The sequence below is a fragment of the Zeugodacus cucurbitae genome, chromosome 6, assembly GCF_028554725.1.
Source record: "Zeugodacus cucurbitae isolate PBARC_wt_2022May chromosome 6, idZeuCucr1.2, whole genome shotgun sequence".
NCBI lineage: Eukaryota > Metazoa > Arthropoda > Insecta > Diptera > Tephritidae > Zeugodacus > Zeugodacus cucurbitae.
Genome location: NC_071671.1, coordinates 42562142 through 42586745, shown reverse-complemented (window position 1 = coordinate 42586745; position 24604 = coordinate 42562142). Strand labels below are relative to the sequence as shown.

General features: G+C 37.3%; 1 protein-coding gene across 2 annotated transcripts in view; it reads right to left on the bottom strand.

The window, feature by feature from the left end:
- Window positions 1–961: 961 nt before the first annotated feature.
- Window positions 962–24604, bottom strand: part of LOC105216045 (adenylate cyclase, terminal-differentiation specific) — a 38093-nt gene continuing 14450 nt past the window's right edge. For both annotated transcript variants that reach the window (XM_011190316.3, XM_011190317.3), the window contains 3 exons: window positions 2257–2688; window positions 1814–2147; window positions 962–1730 (listed from right to left, as the gene is read on the bottom strand). In XM_011190316.3, coding sequence (XP_011188618.1) covers window positions 1284–1730; window positions 1814–2147; window positions 2257–2688 — 1213 coding nt within the window. In that variant the 3' untranslated portion in view covers window positions 962–1283. The remainder of the gene's footprint in view (window positions 1731–1813; window positions 2148–2256; window positions 2689–24604) is intronic.

Sequence of the window (24604 nt, the reverse complement as noted above, 5' to 3'; positions counted from 1 at the left end):
AAGTTAGTAAGTTATGCGCTTTTTGCTCAATGAAAGTTGCCTCTAAAGTGGAACTTTCAGAAGGACAAAAACCTTAACCATACGTCGGCACTTGTATGAAATAAAATTCTTCATAATAAAATAGATATTTTAACCTGGTCTTCCCAATCTCCGGACCTAATTCCTACTTCCTACGAAACTTGTGGAGAATTGTTAAAAGAAATATTGGAAGTGTCAAGTCAACAAAACAAGGAAGAAGTGGGAAGAAACATCCTACAATCATGGTATTTCATATCCCAGGCTACTTTTTAAGTGCCAGTGGATCCAATGCTAAAAATATGCCAGGTGGTGAGGAAAATCAATATCTATTCAATAAAATATTGCATATTTATGCAATTTTACCTTCCGTTTATTAATATTTATCAATTATTTCAATGAAATGCGGTACATAATACTTTCTTGACACCCTGATAAGACGTATGGCCAAATCGGTTCACAACCACGACTACTTTCCATATAACTCAATTTTGAATTTCATCTAATTCTTTCGGGTCATAACTTCCATTAGCTCCCTTATACCTAATTCTAGGTTGTTCAAAAATTAAGTGGTTTTTATTCCACATATACCGGTTAATATGTGAGATATCGTAATAAAATTAATTGAATGTATAGTCTTGGATATAGTGTACCTTGGTGGTGAAAATGGGTGAATTACCTCAGTCCTCATATACTATATATGATGATTTTCCTTAATCTATTGGACTTTATGTCGAATATATGGATCGAATTGTGTTATACTAATAAAATTTCATCATAAATTGCGAGATTCTAAAATGTTCGGTTCCACCCGAACTTTGCCTTTCCTTACTTGTTTAAGAAAGATGCACGAGGTTGGGGCATCACTGGTCCAAGTATATCGAGCTCAAAGGAGACTATGTTATTATTATAGATCCCTTGCAATACGAATAAAACCAGCAGAAAATTAGTATTTTCACATATTTAATTTAATTTATGTTTACAAAAGTACAAATAACCATTCATATTAAGGTACACATATAATTCGATTTTCGGGACTACTTTCGAATTCGTTACATGTATGCATATACATAGATGTTACAACAGTAAATAACTAAGAAAGTGTAAAAAATAAAGATTGTTTACAATTCGTTAGACTTAATATTTAAAGCTAGAATACAATTCATAATGCAATTGCTGTACAAGATAAATATGATAGCATTACTGCAAGCAAGAGAAAGAGGGGAGAGACGACAGTTTAAGACAAATGCAATTTAAATTGACCAATTTCACTTTCTACGCTCGTATAAGTAATCGTCCTCGTAGTACCGCGGCGTCGAAGTGGCGACAAAGAGTTGTGGGCGGCGCTGCAATAGCGAAATGTTAATCTCCTCGGGTGTGCGGTATACTTGTGGCTGTGGCACGGCATGTTGCAGGGGAGATGCAGCTGTGAAGAATCTGTAAGGGCTCGGTGTAACTAGCGGAGCGATCGTTTGTGCAATGGGACGTTGTTGTACGGGGTGTTGTTGTACTGGTTGAATGAGCTGTTGTTGCGGTTGTGGTTGATTTGTTGTTGCGGTGCCTGTTTTGCGGTAAGCGGTTGTTTGCTGTTGCTGAGGCTGTGACTGCTGATGGACGGGTTGATGGCGTACCTGTTGCACTTGTTGACGGGGCTGTTGGTAGATGGGTTGTTGCTGTTGTTGTTGCTGCTGCTGCTGTTGGAAGCCCACTTGAACCTGGTAATGTAAAAATTAATATTTTTTATTACAATAATCACATATGTATATCTAATTGTATACAAAAAAAGTTGAGTACTCACGGGTTGACGCTGGTGATTCACACGTTGACGTGGTGCCTCCTCTTCATCCTCGTAGCGCTCGTTTTCATAGTAGTTTTCAGGATAGTAGCGTTCTGAGTAGCGCAGCGTTACATTTGGTTTACTTTGGTGTTCCTGCAGATTGATTGGCTTGTAGAGGTAATCGTTGACAATGTGGTATTTCGACGATTGTTGGCAGATGTTGTCATGCGATGGCGGCATACAGATCAAATGGATTTGATGGAAAGTGAAGCCTTCCGGGCAGATCCAGGAATGACGTTGATTGTCTTGGCAGTAATGGAAAACTTCACAGTTGAGCGACTCATCGGCGTAGTAGCTGCAGAGCGGATAGATAGAACAGTTGTGAATGAAAGTATTGGAACAATGTGCAATGTGTTAAGGCTAAAAATTTATTAACAAAATCGAAGAGAAGAAATATAACCAACCCTGAGTTTTTCGTATTGCAATTGAACGATGACTTAGCCAGCAATTGTGACAGTCTGTCCGGCTCCTCCTCTGGCTCCTCTTCGCTTTCCTCCTCGCTAGTTGGTTTCTTATTCTGCTTCAAGTAATTACTCTGCTGTTTCACATTTCGACTTTGATAGATTTGTCGTGGCGCCTCCTCCTGATCCTCCTCCGATTGACTGTAGTCGTATAATTGACGCTGTTGTATTTGTTGTGGCTGCTGTTGTTGTCGGTAAGCTAAATGCGTCTGCGCTTGCGACTCAAATTCATCCTCTTCATCGGTCGCTTCAATGGAGCGTGCAGCGAAACCTTGCGGTTTAGCGGTAGTTGCCGAGGCGATCACATCACTACTGGCCGCAGAATAAGCGCTGCCCATAAGGCAAGCTGCAGAGACTAGCAGAATAAGTCGTAAGCTGAAATTGGAAAATAAAAAGATTGGAACGGTTAAACAAGTATAGCCAACAAAAATTAGATCACTAGAGTATGTTGGATAAAAACAATACAAAAAACGAAAATATATGAAAATAGAAAAAATAAAATAAATAGATAAAATAAAAGAAGAAACCAAAAGACCTATGAAGCTATTTTAGAAACGACATCATGGTTTTTCATTTTCAAATATTTGTGGTCATCTTGTCCCTTGTAACGTTATAACATCTTAGATGTATGAAAACTTTAGACTTAAGAAAGTAACTTGATTTATTTATGCGGAAAATGTAATTATTTTATTTTTTAAATTTTATGTTTAGAGTTTGGCTAAATTTGTAGGAATCAAAAATACTTCTTTCAAAAAATTTACATTTTAAACATTTATTACGAAAAATATTCTCTTACATTACTTAAAATACTATTCACACATCAAACAGTTTTTTTGTATTGAAATAAGGCATTCGTTGACGAGATAGCAGCCTTGCCTAATAAAACCATATCGTTTATTTTCCTCATAAACTGCACTCGATGCTCCTGTACCAACTTGATGCAGCGCTCCAAGGCTTGGGAGTGACATGTACTAAGACCGCTTTTGACAATGTCTTTCAAGGTTTCATCAGACATATTTAAAGTTAGAGGAGGCACAGTTATATAACATTCTCGCCACATAATAATGTCAGTGGAACCTTTGGCATCGAAGTTGAATGAAGGTACTTTAAACGTTCGAATTTATCGAGCATTCTCTGATCTTGCTTTTACAATGCATCGATATGCAATATCTCTTATAACCTATCTGTCGTTACAAAGCATGACAATGAGAATATTTTCTGGGTGACCAAAATATCCATTTTGTTGGATTACTTTGTCAACGATTGCTTTCCTATCGGAATTCAAATAACGACTTAGGTTACATTTTATTATAAACCACATTGTTCCATAAACTTTCATAAAGTACGGGACTAATACAACTAGCTTTTCTTCTGGGTTAGTTTAAGTTGCATATAATCTTAAAATTCGATTGGCTATTGTTAGCCATCTGGAATAGTTAAGGGCTTCAGGTTCCATATTAGCTAAATCAGAAGAAAAGTACTAGGCTCTTCCAGAGTTATTTACAGGTTAACTCGACTATCGGCATTGTTTGACAAGTTTGTAATTGAGATCCGATGACGCCCAAAAAGGATTTAGCTTCTGTAGTATTTCCGTCTAAATGTAATAAAAGATGACGTAGTGGTAACTCATTTGAATGCAATTGGCAGATAAACCACTATGATGGCTTATTGAATTCCTCCTGCATCAGACGAATAACACCACCTTTGAAACCTGTATTCACTACTGTTCCATCGCACCCAACAACAACAGCTAATTCACTCAGCTTTACCGACGTATGAAGTATTTTATTGCTGTCCTCTTCTTGTAAAGTTCATCTGATCTTAGTTTTCGTGATAAACTTTTTTCTTTTCTATCTTGTTTTTCTTATTCTTCACAGTTGCAACTATATCGACACCGCCTATCATAATTTTTTTTGGTTGAGCGTTGGTCGAGTAAGGCTTCCTCCTTGGGAACACACCCTTTTTTTGACACCCTTTAAATAGCTACAATTCCTAATATTTCAGATATTTAAAGAACTGTCGGCTCGTTTGTTGTTTTATCGGGCTTTAATTAATGTTTTATGAACAGATACCATTTCATATAGAGATTTGAGAAACAGGTGACTTCTTCGGCAAACCAAAGACAGTACAGTTCGTCGTTTGTCTTGTTTGAACTTGAGACATATTTCTGCTATTAAGACAAGTAATTAGTACTAATTACAATTATAAACTAAGCTACAAGCATCATATATGTATACATGAATATATACTACTTACAGTAAATTTCTCGATTCAAGCTTTAAAATTCGATGTAACAAATAAGTGAACGGTGAACAAGAGAACTGCTATAAGCGCGCGAAAACTCTAAAAGTCACTATCACTCTATCGGTGGGTGTAAAGAAAGTAATATCCCCCTCCTCCTGATACGTAACACGCATTTATAAAGGTCATTTATTTCTATCTCTAACATAGCATCGCTAAAAACATCAAATAGCGTTTATCAAATGTTTTGCGAATTTATGAATATTTGACATACATTTTCAAAACTTCATGCCGATGGTGTTACCTCTAAACATAGCACGATATTACTGATTTTTCTTGTGTTTAATTTTTACCTAAAACAGCAACTTTCTACAGGTATGCCGAAGCAAAAATAAAAAAAATAAAAGTAAAATCACTCCACCCTAATGTACATATTGAAGAATTACATATAAAAGAATTTTTACCTGAACATTGTTCAAGTTAGATAATTTAATGACTTAACCATAACTTAACAACTTACCCATAATTTGAAAACTTAGTTATAACTTAATAACTTGACCATAACATCACAATTTAATCAAAACTTAAAAAAAACCTATCTGGAACTTAAGAACTAAACCATAAATTAACAATTTAACCATAACTTAAAAACGTAACCATAAGTTAACTACTTAACCATAACTTAATAATTTAAGTAATAGCAGTCATGTATTCAACATATGCAACTAGTTACCTAAGTCCAAACTTTTTAAATAATACACTTATTTTTACGTGCCACCAAGGACAACTGTCATGCATACAAATAGAGCAGTAGAAAGTGGTGATGGCTTATGACAGCGAGTACATCGCAAAAAAGACTATCCAAATGCTAATTTTTTTGGCAAGGGTGTGGTCAAGTTATTTTTATGTTGAACTTGTGCAAAGTTTTTTAATATTTGGAAGAAAGTGATTTCAAACGCATGCCACTTCCAAGGAGGTGGCTCACTTCAAAATATTAATTGACTAGCTGAACCCACAGACGTTGCCCTTTGTGAAATTATTTGTTTTGAAAAGGAAAGAAAGTTGAATTTAGATTGTATTGAAAAGCATTTATTTTCGATTTTTCTACATTTTTTTTCAATGTAACGCAGCTTGATAAACAACATTTTTTGTTTTCTGTTCCGGAGCGTAAATGTACAGAGAAGATGGTTTTTCAACCCGTGAACACTCCACATATAGCTGACCGTATGAAAAACATGGCATTTCCAGATTTATGCCACACATTTCCAGCTACTGTCTGTGTGACCTGTTGATTGACATCGCAAATGCAAGTTTCACTGGAAACTAATACGTTTGAACTGAAATGGCAAATCGTTGGAACTCTGAGGAATTGGTGGAATCAAGCATTCTGCCCCTTGTAAGTCCCTTTCAAAATTCTTGCAACTATCACATTATTCGATAGCTGCGTCACAATCAGGGTTAAATTACACAGTTTCGACATAATTACAGAATAATGACCAACTTTAAGATGTAAATGATGCGGCGGCATGTCAAGCAAATCCAAAAAATTTAGAAATTCAACACACAAATCTCCCTGAATTTGACTTGAATCGTATAGATTAAGCCATCAACATCGGTATTTTTGACAGCTAAAATTGCGCGCGCACTCAACCAATCGTAGTTACTTATAATTTTGGCCAATATATTCAGATATACATTCGTCTTTCGTTGAAGTGAATTGACAAATGCCAGGTGGAATTGATATCAAACCATTGAAAAAATCAACCGGAATTTGTCAATTTACAATTTTTAACAGTTCTTCTGTGGTTTTATCCTGTTGCAGGAACACATGGTCAATCATATGGTTTTCACGTACCGCCACAAGTACTATGACTTGAGACATTCAATTCATCCGCCGCTGTTGATTTTGGAATAACAGGAAGTATTTGTCGAAAATCGCCAGCTAACGGTATCATTACGCAACCAAAGCGACGATTATTATTCCACAAAACGGTACTCACGGACTTTTTTTTAGATCATTAAAAGAGAAATAATTCTTTCATACATAACTTTTGTGTATCTTGAACCGCTTTCGCAGCGCAACGAACGGAAGCCCTTAAAGATAAATAATTTCCCCCGTTTTTTACACATTTACCACTGTTTCTTCGCTCTATCGTTATTGGTCGCAGCGTGATGCTTTATAGCCTATAGCCTTCCGCGATAAATGGACTATCCAACACAAAAAGAATTATTCAATTCGAACCAGTAGTTTCGGAGATTAGCGCATTGAAACAAACAAACAAACAAACTCTTCAGTTTTATAATATTAGTATAGATAAGTGTAGGGCAACAACGGTTGCAAAATATATCAGGTTCGGCAGTGGAACTCCCCGAGTTTTTAGTGTTCTTGAACCTTAAGAAAATAGTTACTTCGAAGAAATTCACCGATATTACGAATAACCAGAGCTAATAATATCAACTCCTTCAATCACAGCTTGATAAAAGTACAAATTCGAAGCGCACCTGAACTTCTACTAAAGATTGTAAAACTAAAAGAAAAAACAAATATCTGTAAATGCTGACCACCGTTGCATTATAACTTTCTTGTACAACTTCATCCTGGCTTGAAGAGCATCTTCTGCTTTATTTATGTATGCAATTCGTACTATGCAATCTTGAAACTACTTTATGATATGGGAAAATGTCGAAAACCCCCCGAACAACAAACAAAGTAACAATTGAATTGTATGCAGGCCCAAGTATTAAACAAATCTTTATTTATGTATATATGTAGATACATAAAAATAAATACATATATGCATGAAGATCTTGCATATTTGTGAGCAACACTAAACAGCAACAACAAGTACATGCGAGAATTCAAAAGACACAATAAGCGAGAAAAAAGCGCGCGGGAAAATTTGCGCTGCGAACTTTGGAATTGCAGCAGTCAGTTCGAGCGGCAGGCGGACAAGTCGAAAAGCAATGACGAATACAGAGAAGATGCGCCAAAACATAATGGCATACATTTATACATCTACCAAAAGCTAGACACTGAAACCAAATAGAAAAAGTAAGAAGTAGAAAAGGAAAAAAAGAAAATTGGCAACAAAGATACCAACAAACATGTTAGCTGCACGTTGAGTAGGATTTAAGCGTTTGTCGATATGATTATGTAATCGAAAATGATGCCACCGGTGTTGGCGTTGTGGAGCTGTAGAGTGTCTAGTGTCTAGTGAAAAGTGGGAAGTGACACTGGCACAGCTAGACGCGCTTGCACATGTTGTGCCACTTCGATGCTTCACTGCCAATTGGGTTCATGCATAGGCACTTATATATGTATGTAATTTACAATTGAAGATGCTACCATCATATGAGCCATGAATGAGCGCGCGCTGAGAGCAAAGGAGTTGTAATAAGCGCTCCACATAGTTTTCAAAGTCTAAGTACACAAGTACATCACAAATGTGCATATATGTGTAGTAATAAATTTTGTTCATGTACCGTTACTAATTCTAGTTGCTTACCCTTACATTCAACTCCAATATATATACATATATATAAAGCATGTGTTTTTTAGATGCATGCAATTTTATATAGTACTACTTCAAGGATCAATAATCAAAATTTTTGTATAATGTATGATGCCGCTGTTCATTTTAAAATAGATGTTTGTATATTCGTTGCCCAGTAGGCGTATATCACTAATATACAACTTAAAAAAACCTCACGTCCAAAAACTTTGCCCAGTTGGATACCAACATTTGGTGCGAGACAAAGCCGGTTGCGTTAGAAAAAAGCGAAGAGAAATTGGATTGATGTTCCGAACAGAAATTGGATTGATGTGTTCCTTAAGACGTAGTCGAAGAGGTTATATGGCCGTAATTATATTCAGGTGCTAAATGGCATACAATTCGCGAACTATTAAATCCGAAATATGTACAATTTCATTAATTTTTCTGTATTTTATTTAAATAAAATTTATTTTTTTCTAAAAAAAACACCCTATACTTATGGATATATACTCCATTGTAATGGATATAATACACAATAACTGTAAAATATATTTTTTTTTCTTTTGTCACATTTCTAACTCTATTACAGAGCGGAAGGTGCAACATGTGACTGACTACCCAGCAAATATATGTAAATGCATGTATGATATGATGCTTATATCGACATACATACACACTTACATATATACATATATCCATACAAACACACGCGCACTGTACAAAAGCTCTAAAGTGTGGGCTAAAGATTTGCAGTCAATATTCACCGGTGCTGGTGTAACCGCGCAGCCAGTTGTTGTATTTGTATTCATGTGTATGTGTGTGTGTGTGAAGTGCGCAAATTGAAATGATGATGATGATGATGGCAGTGCCGTTTGGTGTGAAAAATTTACGGTTCATATGGGTACGTACATTTTAGCTTGGGATTGCATGGCAATACCGCTTATTTATGCGGCAAATGTAAGCTCATCCACTGCGCTGTAAAGATGTAACGATTTACGACAACAAGTGCGCTGTGTGAGTTCAGCATTTCGAGATTTATGGCCGCATAAAGTTTGCTCTTTAGCTTAAAATGTATGCACATACATATGTACAAATGTACACACGTCATTCATGTGTGGGAAATGTGGCGCAATATGCGTTATAGTTCTAATGCAGTGCATTTGACAAAAGATTTAAGCAGCGAACTTGTGGGCGTTTTTTAATGCAGCTGTGGACGTAAAAAGTGTATTAGAGGTTGTAAATTAGAAACTTTAGAAAATAATGGTTAAGTGTGTAAAATGTGTCGCGGTGTATAATTTATTTGTGAACTGCAAAAAAGTAAAAATTAATTTGGTATATACACATCCGTCAGCAAATAAAGTCTTAATGTGTAGATTTATCATGATTTCTGTTATTTTACGCAATTGAACTGAATTGAAAATTGAAGGGTATTTTTATTTGAGATATATTTAATATACCTTTTATCTTATAAAATTGGGCATTCTTCAACTAGAGGATGGGATCATGTGTAGAAGTTTACGCAAGTGAGGAAAGTTTTTGATTGTCATTCACTTGGGAGTGGCCAGAAACGATTCTTCTCCACATGGTTCAAGCAGCTCACGACTTCCGGTTTTAGACCGAGTATCCTCTGGGTAGCCAACAGACATCCGTTTGAAGGCAAGCTAAAGTGAGAAGGTTTTAAGGATAATGATATAAGGGTATGCACCTGGAATGTCCGAACCCTTAATTGGGAAGGTGCCTCTGCCCAGCTGGTTGATATCCTCATACGACTCAAGGCTGACATCAGCGCCATCCAAGAAGTGCGATGGACGGGACAAGGACGGAAGAAGGTGGGTCCTTGTGACATCTACTACAGCGTCCATATAAAGGAGCGCAAATTTGGTGTTGGATTTGTGGTGGGAGAGAGACTCCGTCGCAGAGTCCTGGCATTCACCCCGGTGGATGAACGTCTAGCCACAATCCGCATCAAAGCGAGGTTCTTCAACATATCGCTGATTTGCGCCCACGCCCCAATGGAAGAGAAGGACGATGTGACCAAAGATGCTTTCTATGAGTGCCTAGAACGCACCTATGAGCGCTGCCCCCGCCACGATGTAAAAGTCGTGCTTGGTGATTTTAACGCCAGGGTGGGTAAAGAAGGTGTCTTTGGCACAACAGTCGGAAAATTCAGCCTCCATGACGAAACATCGCCAAACGGCCTGAGGCTGATCGACTTCGCTGGGGCCCGAAATATGGTCGTCTGTAGTACCAGATTCCAGCATAAGAAAATACATCAAGCTACTTGGCTGTCTCCTGATCGAAACACGCGGAACCAAATCGATCACGTTGTGATAGACGGAAGACATGTCTCCTGTGTTTTAGACGTGCGTACGCTCCGAGGACCAAATATAGACTCGGACCATTATCTGGTCGCAGCGAAGATACGCACCCGCCTCTGTGCAGCAAAGAATGCCCGTCAACAAACACAAGGAAGGTTCGACGTCGAAAAGCTGCAATCGCAACAGACAGCCACGAAATACTCTACTCGACTTGCACTCCTGCTCTTTGAGAGCACTCATCAGCATCTCGGTATAAAGGAACTGTGGAACGGCATCTCAAACTCACTGCGTACCGCTGCAGCCGAAACAATTGGTTTTCGGCAACGACAAAAAACAAGCTGGTACGATGAGGAGTGCCGTCTAGCAGTGGAGAGAAAACAGACTGCCTACCTCGCAACGTTGCAAACGACCACAACACGTGCGGGATGGGATAGATACCGAGAGCTGAAGAGGGAAGCGAGACGCATCTGCAGACAAAAAAAGAAAGAGGCCGAAATGCGTGAGTACGAAGAGCTTGAGAAGCTGGCAGACAGAGGGAATGCTCGAAAATTTTATGAAAAAATGAAGCGACTTAACGAAGGTTTCAAGACCGGAGCATCCTCATGTAGAGACCAAGGTGGTAATCTGGTAACCGATGTCCAGGGCATACTGGGATTATGGAGGGAACACTTCTCCGACCTGCTGAATGGCAGTGAGAGTACAACACCAGGAGATGGCGAACCCGATCCCCCAATCGATGACGATGGAACAGATGTTCCATTACCCGACCATGAAGAAATTCGAATAGCAATTACCCGCTTGAAGAACAACAAAGCAGCGGGGGCCGATAGATTACCGGCAGAACTATTCAAATACGGCGGCGAAGAACTGATAAGGTGCATGCATCAGCTTCTTTGCAGAATATGGTCGGAAGAAAGCATGCCTGACGATTGGAATCTCAGTGTGCTCTGCCCAATCCATAAAAAGGGAGATCCCACAATCTGCGCCAATTACCGTGGGATCATCCTCCTAAATATCGCATACAAGGTTCTATCGAGCGTACTGTGTGAAAGACTAAAGCCCACCGTCAACAAACTGATTGGACCTTATCAGTGTGGCTTTAGACCTGGAAAATCGACAACTGACCAGATATTCACCATGCGCCAAATTTTGGAGAAGACCCGTCAAAAGAGGATCGACACACACCACCTTTTTGTCGATTTTAAAGCTGCTTTCGACAGCACGAAAAGGAGTTGCCTTTACGCCGCGATGTCTGAATTTGGTATCCTCGCAAAACTAATACGGCTGTGTAAGCTGACGTTGAGCAACACCAAAAGCTCCGTCATGATTGGGAAGGACCTCTCCGAGCCGTTACCGATACCAAACGAGGTTTCAGACAAGGTGACTCACTATCGTGCGACTTCTTTAACCTGATGCTGGAAAAAATTATAAGAGCTGCAGAGCTAAACCGAGAAGGTACAATCTTCTACAAGAGTGTACAGCTCCTGGCGTACGCCGATAATTTGGACTGAGTAGGCAATTGAACAGTAAAGTCCTCTCTCGACGAACCAAAATCAAGCTCTACAAGTCGCTTATCATTACCGTCCTGCTTTATGGTGCAGAAGCTTGGACGATGTCGACATCAGATGAGACGACACTAGGAATTTTCGAGAGGAAAATTTTGCGTAAGATTTATGGTCCTCAAAACATTTGCAACGGCGAATACCGCAGACGATGGAACGATGAGCTGTACGAGTTTTACGACGACATTGACATAGTTCAGCGAATAAAAAGACAGCGGCTACGCTGGCTAGGTCATGTTGTCCGAATGGACGAAAACACTCCAGCCCTGAAAGTGTTCGATGCAGTACCCGCCGGAGGAAGCCGAGGAAGGGGAAGGCCTCCACTCCGTTGGAGGGACCAGGTGGAGAGCGACCTGGTTACACTTGGGATCTCCAACTGGCGCCGAACTGCGAAGGAGAGAGAGAGGTGGCGCACTATCGTAGATTCGGCTAAACGGTTGCAACGCCAATCACATACATTCTTCAACTAGTTCTACGCACATCGGGTGGTTTATATCGACCATTTCCGCTCGAATGTTTTCCTTGAGACTGCCAACTGTCCGAGGATTGCTGGCATAAACTCTACTTTTTCCAAACTCATCAAAATTGCTTTATATTTCCACTTTTATTCTCAAAGGAAATCATCACTCTTTTCTTTCGATCCATCGATCCTTTCTTTCTATGTTTAGAATAACAGTGAAATGAGTTTTCAAAAATTTATTTAACCAACTTTACCAGTCACAATAAAGATATTTTAAAGTTTATTTATTATCAGAAAGTTCTTAGTGGTTTTGAGAGACGTTTTTGCTTCCTGTTAACATCAACTTTGTGTAGTTAAATTGCGTCAATAAATTATTTAAGAATTATCGCTGTTGAAAATATAAAAGGTACATTTTTACCACAGTTATTCGATAAGTTAGTGCTATATAAACAATCGAAGCAAAAGCCCAATCTGTGCTCTCTAATATAACATTAATTCTTTCCACAAACATCAACTCATTAAATACAGTTAGATTTACTTAATTCACATTTATTTATGATTTTCATTGCTTATTTAGTTAACCCTTTCATGCCAAATGTTGCCTATAGGCAACATTGTACTTATCGGCTTCTAACTCTCGTTATTTAAATATTTTTGATCAGCGGTTTTTTCAATTATGTAGACTTATGTGTTGTGCAAGCTTACAGTTACATTTTTTGTAATGAGCTGTGCACGTATTCATTCAGTAGGCCTTCTCCGCAGAGTGGAATTGTCAAAATCGGTTTCCGAAAAAGTTATACTGAAGTGTTTATACAAAAAGTGTTAAAAAACATAAAAATAATTGTTTTATTTTAAAACAAAATGAACTATATAAATAAGTAAAGATAAGAGAGTTATTTAAAAAAAAAATTTCACGAAAAAAGTGTTTAGTTTTTTTATAATAATCTAATTTGTGCCTATAAGCAACATCCTGTAACTGATGAACCAGGATACATAGGACTTTGAAATTTTTTTCACTTCATATTTGAGTTAAGACTAATATATATCTGTCCTAAAAAAAATGTTAGCTCCGCCCATTTTAATTCTGACATGAAAGGGTTAAATGTTAAACAAATTAAGCCTCGCATAACGGTGCCGCAACAAACGGTAAAATTAATAAGAATTGTGGCAACTGTAAAAGTGGCCAGCGGAAATTAGTGTCTTTGACCGCTAGTTAAATAATTAAATAATTATTGCCAGCACCACAAAGTCCAAATGCATAGACAGTTAAATGGAAAATTTATATATTTATGTTTATAAATACGAGTATTACGCGACATTCAGCGGACGTTCATTGACCGAGGCAGCATGTTAATCAATAAGTATGTCTGGCTGGCTGACGAGTGTTGTAATCCAAAACTGGTAGCCAATCGAGTAAAAAGCTGCATTGTTACGATTTACTAATTCAGCTTTAACGCCGCAATACGTAATTAAGGCTATTACACGCAAGCGTGCGGGTAAAAATAGTCAAATTTGTAGCAAAACCGCTGTTAATACGAGAGCTGCAAGAAAGAAAGTTTGCATAGGCGGTCCCATTGCGATACTTATGACTTGTTAATGCAACTTTTACTTTCGTGCTCCTCAGGTTGCCGGGTGTGAGGTGTGCGCCTATTATTGAAATAATGGCGCTAATGTTCGCAGGCGTTGTTTCTGGTGCACTAGACAGTAATGCCAATAATTGCTTGAAAATTTTAGTACATTTCAGGAACGGGAAGCGTTGCAGAGCTTGATTTTGCTATAAAAACTAAGACTCAGTCACTGGAAGGTTAGCATACTTGTGGGCTTAAATCAATCAATCCAATTCAATATATGTAGAAACGAACAAACTCCTAAATACTGTTGTCGTCAGAACGTGTTCTGTTAAAACTGGCTGAGAAAGCGATCATATGAATAGTATAGGTACTGTATAATAATAAATTTATTAGCTATTGAGTAGAGTAAAGAGGCTACAATAGCAGCTTGCAGGCAATTTTTTGTATGATATCACTAAAATAGTATATAATAACAATCTATAGGTAGAACCAAAGTACTTTATAATTCACAGAAAAAGGAATTTTCAATCACTTATTTAAACTAAAGAAATTTTTCATCACTTTTAACATATGGTTAAAAGTAAAACAGTTGCAATCGAATATGTTCCAAATCAGAAAATGTAGACAATATAAACATATAATATTATTAAGAAAAATGTATGTATGTATATCAATGCTAGGCAATTGAATTATTCTGTATGGAGGAGAAATAATATTTTTTATTAATATACTAATCAAATTAATTAATATTTTTTAATAATTTTCAAAAATTAATGATTATACTCCAGCCGTATTATTTAAGTTTCACTTTAATTTATTATTTTGTCTCTAGCAATCTTTCTATATAACCTGTAAAAAATATGTTATTCTGTTTCTGCTATTTATACCTAATAATTAACTAACACTGACTGTAATACAATACACCGATTCCTTTTGAAACAAGAAATGACCACTTAGACTATAACACTGCACAACACTCAGTTGGGTATTGTACTCAACTTTTTTCCGGGAGATTGAGATTGAGTCACTAGTAAAAAATGCGTATCAATAAAAAAGTCGATGTGTAATGTGTAGCGTAATTAAGCTCCCATCCGTTAAACTGAATAATAGATATCTCCGAGAGACTTTTTCATTACTTGCTAAATATGAACTTTTGGAACTTTAGGAATTTTAATTGTTCTGGTTTATAAATATTTTAAATAATGAAAAAATGTAATAAATAATAAAATTTATTTATTTCGAAATCTTTTATAAATCAGCCGGATTCCTCAAAAAAATAAATGCACATGGCTTTAAATAATTTTCTGCTGAATTGCATTAATAATTAGGCAAGAACCAGTTTTTCGAACTTTAAATTAAATATACTTTCATTATGTAGTCCTTCAAATCTTCTCATTTTCATAAAATGCGTTTGAAGAATTAAATAAGAATTAAGGATCCTAATTAAAAGAATTAAACCAACTTGAAACAATAGATCTAAGCTCATACCATAACAATCTGCATAAATAATATTCTTAAGCATTCAAGCGTTATGATGTAGGTCGGATATAAATCCTAGTCAATAATGTAGTAGACCCGTTTGTCGTATGGACGTGAGCAGTTGAAATCTTTGTCAACTAGGTTATTAGAAGGAATAAAGCAAACAGAAATTGCAATGTAACCTGAGATATGATTTGAAAAAGTACACGATAAGTGAGGACACGAAAAGGTTTAAAATGAATGATCAGATATCTAAAGAAAAAAATCGCGCATACGTGTTATCTCATTTAATTTACAGAAACCATTAAATAATTGAGAATGTGTCACCATATTTGGATTTCGATATAAAAACTCATGTCCCTCAAATAATTAAAAATATTTAATATTTATTGAGAAAATTAATTCCAAAAACATTAAGTCAAAAGCTTGTCTAAAATATGGATTGTAAACTTTTTAGGAACTCGTTACTCATCAAGAAGACAAATCTCAGCTGGATGTACTGTAAAAAATATATTAAAATAAAATAAATCAAACATGTTTTGCAGCGCACTCTACACATATATATACATATATACATATTTATATACTTATATATTTGTATATATATATATAAATGTGTACATTCGTACGTCTCGCATCATTCGTGAAGATGCGCCATGCTTCACCTTTGCTACGCCGATCGACGCATTTGGCAGTCAAAGTAAAAGGTCAAATGTACGCGGCGCAATTGAAAAATCAAGCGGACAGCAACAACAAAAAGATCATTAAGGAAATTGCATACATATGCGGTATTCAACAGCAGCCATAACTAGCGCTTTGTGATTATATGTATATGCGACTGGGCACATTTATTATTTGTTATAAATCAATAAATGCAGCGCGATGTGCATAATTTATGGCAGACAATTTATTGTGAGTTTTTTTCTTCGATTTTGTTTTTGTTGGACAAAATGCTGTAATGCACACAGCGACAACGGAGTGAGGTTATATGTGTACTGTATTTCGCTGCACTGACGTCAATGAGTTTGTCATTATTGGGTTAATTAAAAGCAAGCATTGCGATTTTTCCATGCTGAGCGGCAAACGACTCACTAAGTTTAGCCAAAATCGCGAAAAAACCCGCTTGACCACAATCGTAGCGCAGCAGCAGCAGCAGCAGCAGCAACATCGAATGGGCTGAACACCAAAGAAAGTGCATGTGTAATGCCTGCAAGCTGCAACCACACACTGAAGTGTGTTACCGTAATCGGAATGTGGACGTGATATTCGCTTGCAACATTTTGGGTTTTTGTTTTTCTGTTTTTTTTTTTTGTTTTTTTTTATGTTTACGTTTAATAAATTTTGCTATTTGCTTTGATTTTCTTTGCTAGCCAAATGTGCCACAAGCATTTCCTAGTGAACCACATAATGCGCGTCGCTGCGATGGGGCCATCAATAATGCAATGGCTTACATGGCTAAATAAAGCGATTGGCGCACACAAGCGCTCCGCTGAGCTTCTATGCGTAACTAATGCATGCGTTAGTCTATGTTGTAGCAAAATTGTATGCAAATTTGCATTAGCGGTTTTTAATAGGCGGTGCCAGTAGCGTCGACGGCGACGACAATAATTCCAACATTTTTGCATTTGATTTTTCATCGCACTAAAATAGAAGCGTAATAGAAATGTGGGTTAAGTGAAAATTGCGACTTCAAAGCGTAATTACATCACTCACCATTGACGCCGTTGAATGGCAAAATTGCCGAATGCACAATTTGTATATATGTACACATGCGTGTATGTGTGTTTAGCAATTTGCGAAACAAGTCATCTTAGCTGCCTTTAAAGCAGTGTCTTAGATTCGTTTTCTATAAGACACTGTTGGATACAGTTGTATCGCTTGTGGCGTTTGCTTTAGATTTTTGGTGTGGGTTTGCCACTGCGGTCTGGCAGTTTATCATATCAACTTGATACTTCCTTATGTTTCGCAAGTCAGATATGTGTACGATATCATTTCTATTATGTGCGTACATTCGTGTGCGACATATAACTGTAATAGATATTTAGTTTGTTTGTGTCTATGCGGTAAATTCATGAGTTTAAGTTTGTTTTTGCGCAATTCGTAAATTGAGATGAGGAATATGACTTTAAAGAGCGGGTTAAATTATTGGCAATAACTTTAAGTCAAATATAATATGCATAATATTGCAAAATGCACAACATATCTGCCCTTATATAAGTATCAAATAACAAGTTTTTGAGTTTATTTGATTGATTTTATGTTAAAGAAGGTTGAAAAATAATTAAAAAGTGATTAAAAAATTTAAATTAAATAATAATTGTATGTTATATCGGGAAATAAAAAAATTAAATTGATTTACTGAATATGGTTGCCACCCTTATTAATTGGAATATAAATAATTAGTTTAAACTTTTAAATGGATTGTAAATAAAAGCCACTTAAACTTAAACTTTTGGTTTAAACAACAATTGTTTTTATTATTGTTGTATTACAACTATTTTTTTCGACCCAATACATAGCGATAATTTGACAAAAAAAAGTAATTTTTTTGGTTAGGATTATGTCAAAAACTCGAATTTCGATATTGATTGATTGATTTTAGATGAACCATCTCAAAAGAGATGAAATACCAACGGCTGAGTTTTCGGAATTTTTAAATAAAAATTTCACAAAAAGCTATTTAAAAATTTTATGCTGAATTTTATAAGTAAAAAATATGATTTTATATATTTAAAACAAATTGTTAAAAAACGATTGTTTTCAATCTCTGGAACCATTGAAAACCCCCTAAGGAGGGTGAAAAATATGAAAAAAGTGGGTATGGTATAGTTGATTAAATATTGTTGTATTCAATAAAAATTTTATAATGTTAAATATGGAAATAAACAAATTCAATTGATTTATTAATTATGGTTGTCACTTTTAGACCACTATGATATTTTTAGTTTATTGATGGGAAGACTATAAATAATTAGTTTAAATATTTAAATGGAGTGTGAATATAAGTCAGTATTGCCACATTTTTTAATTTTAGTTGAAGAATGTGTTATAAAACCAAGTAAGAAAGGACTAAGTTTGGGTGTAATCGAAAATTTTATACTCTAGCAATATTTAACATATATATATTTGTATAAAGTCCACCGGATATTTGAAAACCCTAATATTAGTTTTTTTGGAGTTAGGGACAGTTATGTCCCGATTTCACCCATTTTTGGCACCGAGACACATTATTAGGAAAAACAGATTTCAGTATTTTCTGTAATTTATAGTCCTCTTCCGACGATTTTTAGATTAGTGATGCCACACCTCAAATGCAGTGTTTGTGTAATGTTTTGTTCCGGTATCTTCATTGGTTCGTGAAGTATATATTGTAAAGTGAACGAATACATATTCAGTAGTTTGCGAGATAGAAAAGATTGAATAATCTTAATTCTGATATTGTTATTATGGCATCTAATGACAGCTCTTTAAAGTGTAAATAGTAAGTTCTACTTTTAAAATTGTACGCAACTGTATACTCTGCTTCGAGATTGCCATTTGATATCTGTATTTACTATAGTATTCCTGTCTCTGATGACTGCTTTTGAACTATATACGTCAAGTCTAATGGTGGCATTGATGTAATTATTTTATAATATTTTCCAAAATAAATTATAGGTAGTGAGTTTAATATACATTTTTATGTATATGCGGCCTCTCCCTCTTCTCAAGTTCATTTGATTTGTCACGCCAGCATAAATGCTTTCTTAAATAAAAGCGTGCTTAATGATGTTTAGCTAGTAATATTTTCAATTTACCACTTTAACTAAATAAATTATCCATTTTTATGTGTAAAAGCGCGCTAATTGTTTGCTAGTTTATGAAAATACATACATATTAACAAAACCATAAAGCGTGAACAAAAGACTTAAGCAACGAACTCGAATTAATTGGCTTGCTGATTACTTATTACACTCGGTTGACGTTTGTTGATATGGGTACACAAACGATTATATGGTGCAAATATGAAAAAAAAACATAATTGTTCGATGGAGTTTAGAAAAAAATTAACAGCACATTTTTTTCTTAACACATCCCACTTTTATTGAAAAAAATAAATATTTCTCTGAGGAATCATTTTTCATTTCGCTATGAACTAGCGTTCTTTTGACTAATAATAACAAAATTGCAATAGAACTTTTTTCACGGACCCTTTTTCTAATTTTCTGTACTCGAAAAAAAAGTTTATCTAAATTAGATTTTTTTATTTTTTATTTTTATTTTTAATTATTTTTGTTTTGTGCTTCATTCTCTCCTACTTTTTCAATATTTTTTCCTGACATATTTATATGTAAATATTATTTTTTATAAAATTTTGCGACTGTTATAATATATATTTTGAAATCGCTCCCATGACCTTGTGAGCGAACAATTACTTTCACTGCGTTTACTGAGCCGCTTTGCTTTACATGTACATTTGTATAAGAGTTTCTTAGGTAGTACAATAGCCATTTAGGCAAGCATATCACATTCACTTATGGTAACCGACCCACTTTCAAAATTGGTCAATTAGTTATCCTACTCGCGCCGGAATTCAAAAAAAGAAAAAAATATGTATATAAATATCTACATATACATATATATTTATAAATCGTGTGTACATAAATCATTTATTTTAGTACATTGTATTGTATAATAATTAGTATATTCTTCATAATTACTTTTTGCATACTTATCTTTGCTCCTAATTATTAATATATATCAGCAGCTGCAGCGTCAAGTATCCGCTCGTAAAGTAGCAAAATAATAATCATTGCTTTATATGAATTTTCTCATCACATTTTAGAATTTAAAAACATGTTATATACCACACACACACACATGCACATATTGTTGTCAGTTTAGGTATCAACCGTGGGAATATTTGCGGATTAGCTCTAAGTGCTAATTTAAAAATCAAAAGCTTTTCAAGTTGTTTCGCCTAAACTTCACGTACATCATGCACTCACGTACTTATGTAAATTTATATATATGTATGTATGTCTGTAGGCGTACGAGTATGTTGTTTGAAAGTATGTATGTACATATGTGAGCAATTAGTCAAGAGAGCAGCAATGTATTTGAAATGTTTATTTTCATTTGTTTGAGGTGCTTAACACCATTTCAGTGGCATGGTTGTTCCTAATACTTATGATTGGAGTTTACGTTGATTATTTTATTACAGTCCAGTTACAGTTGGAGCAAAAAACAATATGAAAAACCAACAATCAAAACTATACTGGTTGGGGTTTCTTTTAATTGTAAATGACCTTGGCAAGAATTTATTATATGAAACAAGACATGATTTAAAGTTAAACTTGTGATTCCAAATGAAGCATTTAATGACAACAATTTGACACCATGGAATAATGAAAATATCTTCGACGATATATTGGATTTCGAAATTGTATACGCTTACACTGCGAAGTCTACAAGAAGAGGTCATGCTTTTCTCATTTAAAAAAGCGTTAGGTTTTAATTTCTGGCAGACTGACGTTATATACTAATTTATTACTTTTGCTTAATGCTTAATTAAGAATATATTTGTTTTTTTTTTTATGTTGCAACTCCGACAACATATGGATTTTATATTGACCACCTCTGCATGAAGACCTCGGAGAGCTTTTGATCTCATAGAACTCTTAATGCACTGAAAACATCCAAAAAATTATACTTATCTCTAACACAACTTATTTCTGGGCACTGGTTTATTAATTGAAATAAATATATTACGTATATCTTTGCACATATTAAACATAAGATGAAAGTATCTCACCAATTATTTTCCTGAATCCTAAAAACAGAAAACTTGTATATCAAAAATTACTGGAGGATGGGATCATGTGTAGAAGTTCACGCAAGTGAGGAAAGTTTTTGATTGTCACTCACTTGGGAGTGGCCAGAAACGATTCTTCTCCACATGGTTCAAGCAGCTCACGACTTCCGGTTTTAGACCAAGTATCCTCTGGGTAGCCAACAGACATCCGTTTGAAGGCGAGCTAAAGTGAGAAGGCGAAGCCCGCTTATGCGGTTGTGCGTAGGGTTTGGGACCCACCACATAAAAACACCCCCCAATGAAAAATCCACGAAAGCCTCGGATGAGACACCCCCCTTTTGATGACGACCCCTGCAAACGTTTTAAGGATAATGATATAAGGGCATGCACCTGGAATGTCCGGACCCTTAGTTGGGAAGGTGCCTCTGCCCAGCTGGTTGATGTCCTCATACGACTTAAGGCTGACATCACCGCCATCCAAGAAGTGCGATGGACGGGACAAGGACATCTACTACAGCGGCCATATAAAGGAGCGCAAATTTGTTGTTGGATTTGTGGTGGGAGAGAGACTCCGTCGCAGAGTCCTGGCATTCACCCCGGTGGATGAACGTCTAGCCACAATCCGCATCAAAGCGAGGTTCTTCAACATATCGCTGATTTGCGCCCACGCCCCAACGGAAGAGAAGGACGATGTGACCAAAGATGCTTTCTATGAGCGCCTAGAACGCACCTATGAGCGCTGCCCCCGCCACGATGTAAAAGTCGTGCTTGGTGATTTTAACGCCAGGGTGGGTAAAGAAGGTGTCTTTGGCACAACAGTCGGAAAATTCAGCCTCCATGACGAAACATCGCCAAACGGCCTGAGGCTGATCGACTTCGCTGGGGCCCGAAATATGGTCGTCTGTAGTACCAGATTCCAGCATAAGAAAATACATCAAGCTACTTGGCTGTCTCCTGATCGAAACACGCGGAACCAAATCGATCACGTTGTGATAGACGGAAGACATGTCTCCTGTGTTTTAGACGTGCGTACGCTCCGAGGACCAAATATAGACTCGGACCATTATCTGGTCGCAGCGAAGATACGCACCCGCCTCTGTGCAGCAAAGAATGCCCGTCAACAAACACAAGGAAGGTTCGACGTCGAAAAGCTGCAATCGCAACAGACAGCCACGAAATACTCTACTCGACTTGCACTCCTGCTCTCTGAGAGCACTCATCAGCATCTCGGTATAAGGGAACTGTGGAACGGCATCTCAAACTCACTGCGTACCGCTGCAGCCGAAACAATTGGTTTTCGGCAACGACAAAAAACAAGCTGGTACGATGAGGAGTGCCGTCTCGCAGCGGAGAGAAAACAGACTGCCTACCTCGCAACATTGCAAACGACCACAACACGTGCGGGATGGGATAGATACCGAGAGCTGAAGAGGGAAGCGAGACGCATCTGCAGACAAAAAAAAAAAAGAGACCGAAATGCGTGAGTACGAAGAGCTTGAGAAGCTGGCAGACAGAGGGAATGCTCGAAAATTTTATGAAAAAATGAAGCGACTTAACGAAGGTTTCAAGACCGGAGCATCCTCATGTAGAGACCAAGGTGGTAATCTGGTAACCGATGTCCAGGGCATACTGGGATTATGGAGGGAGCACTTCTCCGACCTGCTGAATGGCAGTGAGAGTACAACACCAGGAGATGGCGAACCCGATCCCCCAATCGATGACGATGGAACAGATGTTCCATTACCCGACCATGAAGAAATTCGAATAGCAATTACCCGCTTGAAGAACAACAAAGCAGCGGGGGCCGATAGATTACCGGCAGAACTATTCAAATACGGCGGCGAAGAACTGATAAGGTGCATGCATCAGCTTCTTTGCAGAATATGGTCGGAAGAAAGCATGCCTGACGATTGGAATCTCAGTGTGCTCTGCCCAATCCATAAAAAGGGAGATCCCACAATCTGCGCCAATTACCGTGGGATCAGCCTCCTAAATATCGCATACAAGGTTCTATCGAGCGTATTGTGTGAAAGACTAAAGCCCACCGTCAACAAACTGATTGGACCTTATCAGTGTGGCTTTAGACCTGGAAAATCGACAACTGACCAGATATTCACCATGCGCCAAATCTTGGAAAAGACCCGAGAAAAGAGGATCGACACACACCACCTTTTTGTCGATTTTAAAGCTGCTTTCGACAGCACGAAAAGGAGTTGCCTTTACGCCGCGATGTCTGAATTTGGTATCCCCGCAAAACTAATACGGCTGTGTAAATTGACGTTGAGCAACACCAAAAGCTCCGTCATGATTGGGAAGGACCTCTCCGAGCCGTTCGATACCAAACGAGGTTTCAGACAAGGTGACTCACTATCGTGCGACTTCTTTAACCTGATGCTGGAAAAAATTATAAGAGCTGCAGAGCTAAACCGAGAAGGTACAATCTTCTACAAGAGTGTACAGCTCCTGGCGTACGCCGATGATATTGATATCATCGGAAGCAACAACCGCGCCGTTTGTTCTGCTTTTTCCCGCATGGATAAGGAGGCGAAGCGAATGGGTCTAGAGGTGAATGAGGACAAGACGAAATATCTCCTGTCATCAAACAAACAGTCGGCGCATTCGCGTCTTGGCTCCCACGTCACTGTTGGCAGTCATAACTTCGAGGTCGTAGATAATTTCGTATACCTGGGAACCAGCATCAACAACACGAACAATGTCAGCCTCGAAATCCAGCGCAGAATAACTCTTGCCAACAGGTGCTACTTTGGACTGAGTAGGCAATTGAACAGTAAAGTCCTCTCTCGACGAACCAAAATCAAGCTCTACAAGTCGCTTATCATTCCCGTCCTGCTTTACGGTGCAGAAGCTTGGACGATGTCAACATCAGATGAGACGACACTAGGAGTTTTCGAGAGGAAAATTTTGCGCAAGATTTATGGTCCTCAGAACATTGGCAACGGCGAATACCGCAGACGATGGAACGATGAGCTGTACGAGTTATACGACGACATTGACATAGTTCAGCGAATAAAAAGACAGCGGCTACGCTTGCTAGGTCATGTTGTCCGAATGGACGAAAACACTCCAGCCCTGAAAGTGTTCGATGCAGTACCCGCCGGAGGAAGCCGAGGAAGGGGAAGGCCTCCACTCCGTTGGAGGGACCAGGTGGAGAGCGACCTGGTTACACTTGGGATCTCCAACTGGCGCCGAACTGCGAAGGAGAGAGACAGGTGGCGCACTATCGTCGATTCGGCTATAACCGGCTAAACGGTTGCAACGCCAATCACATACATACATATTTAGATGGAAGTAATGGCATAGCATTTTGTATAACATGCAAAAACCACCATTCCTACCAATAAAATAATTAAC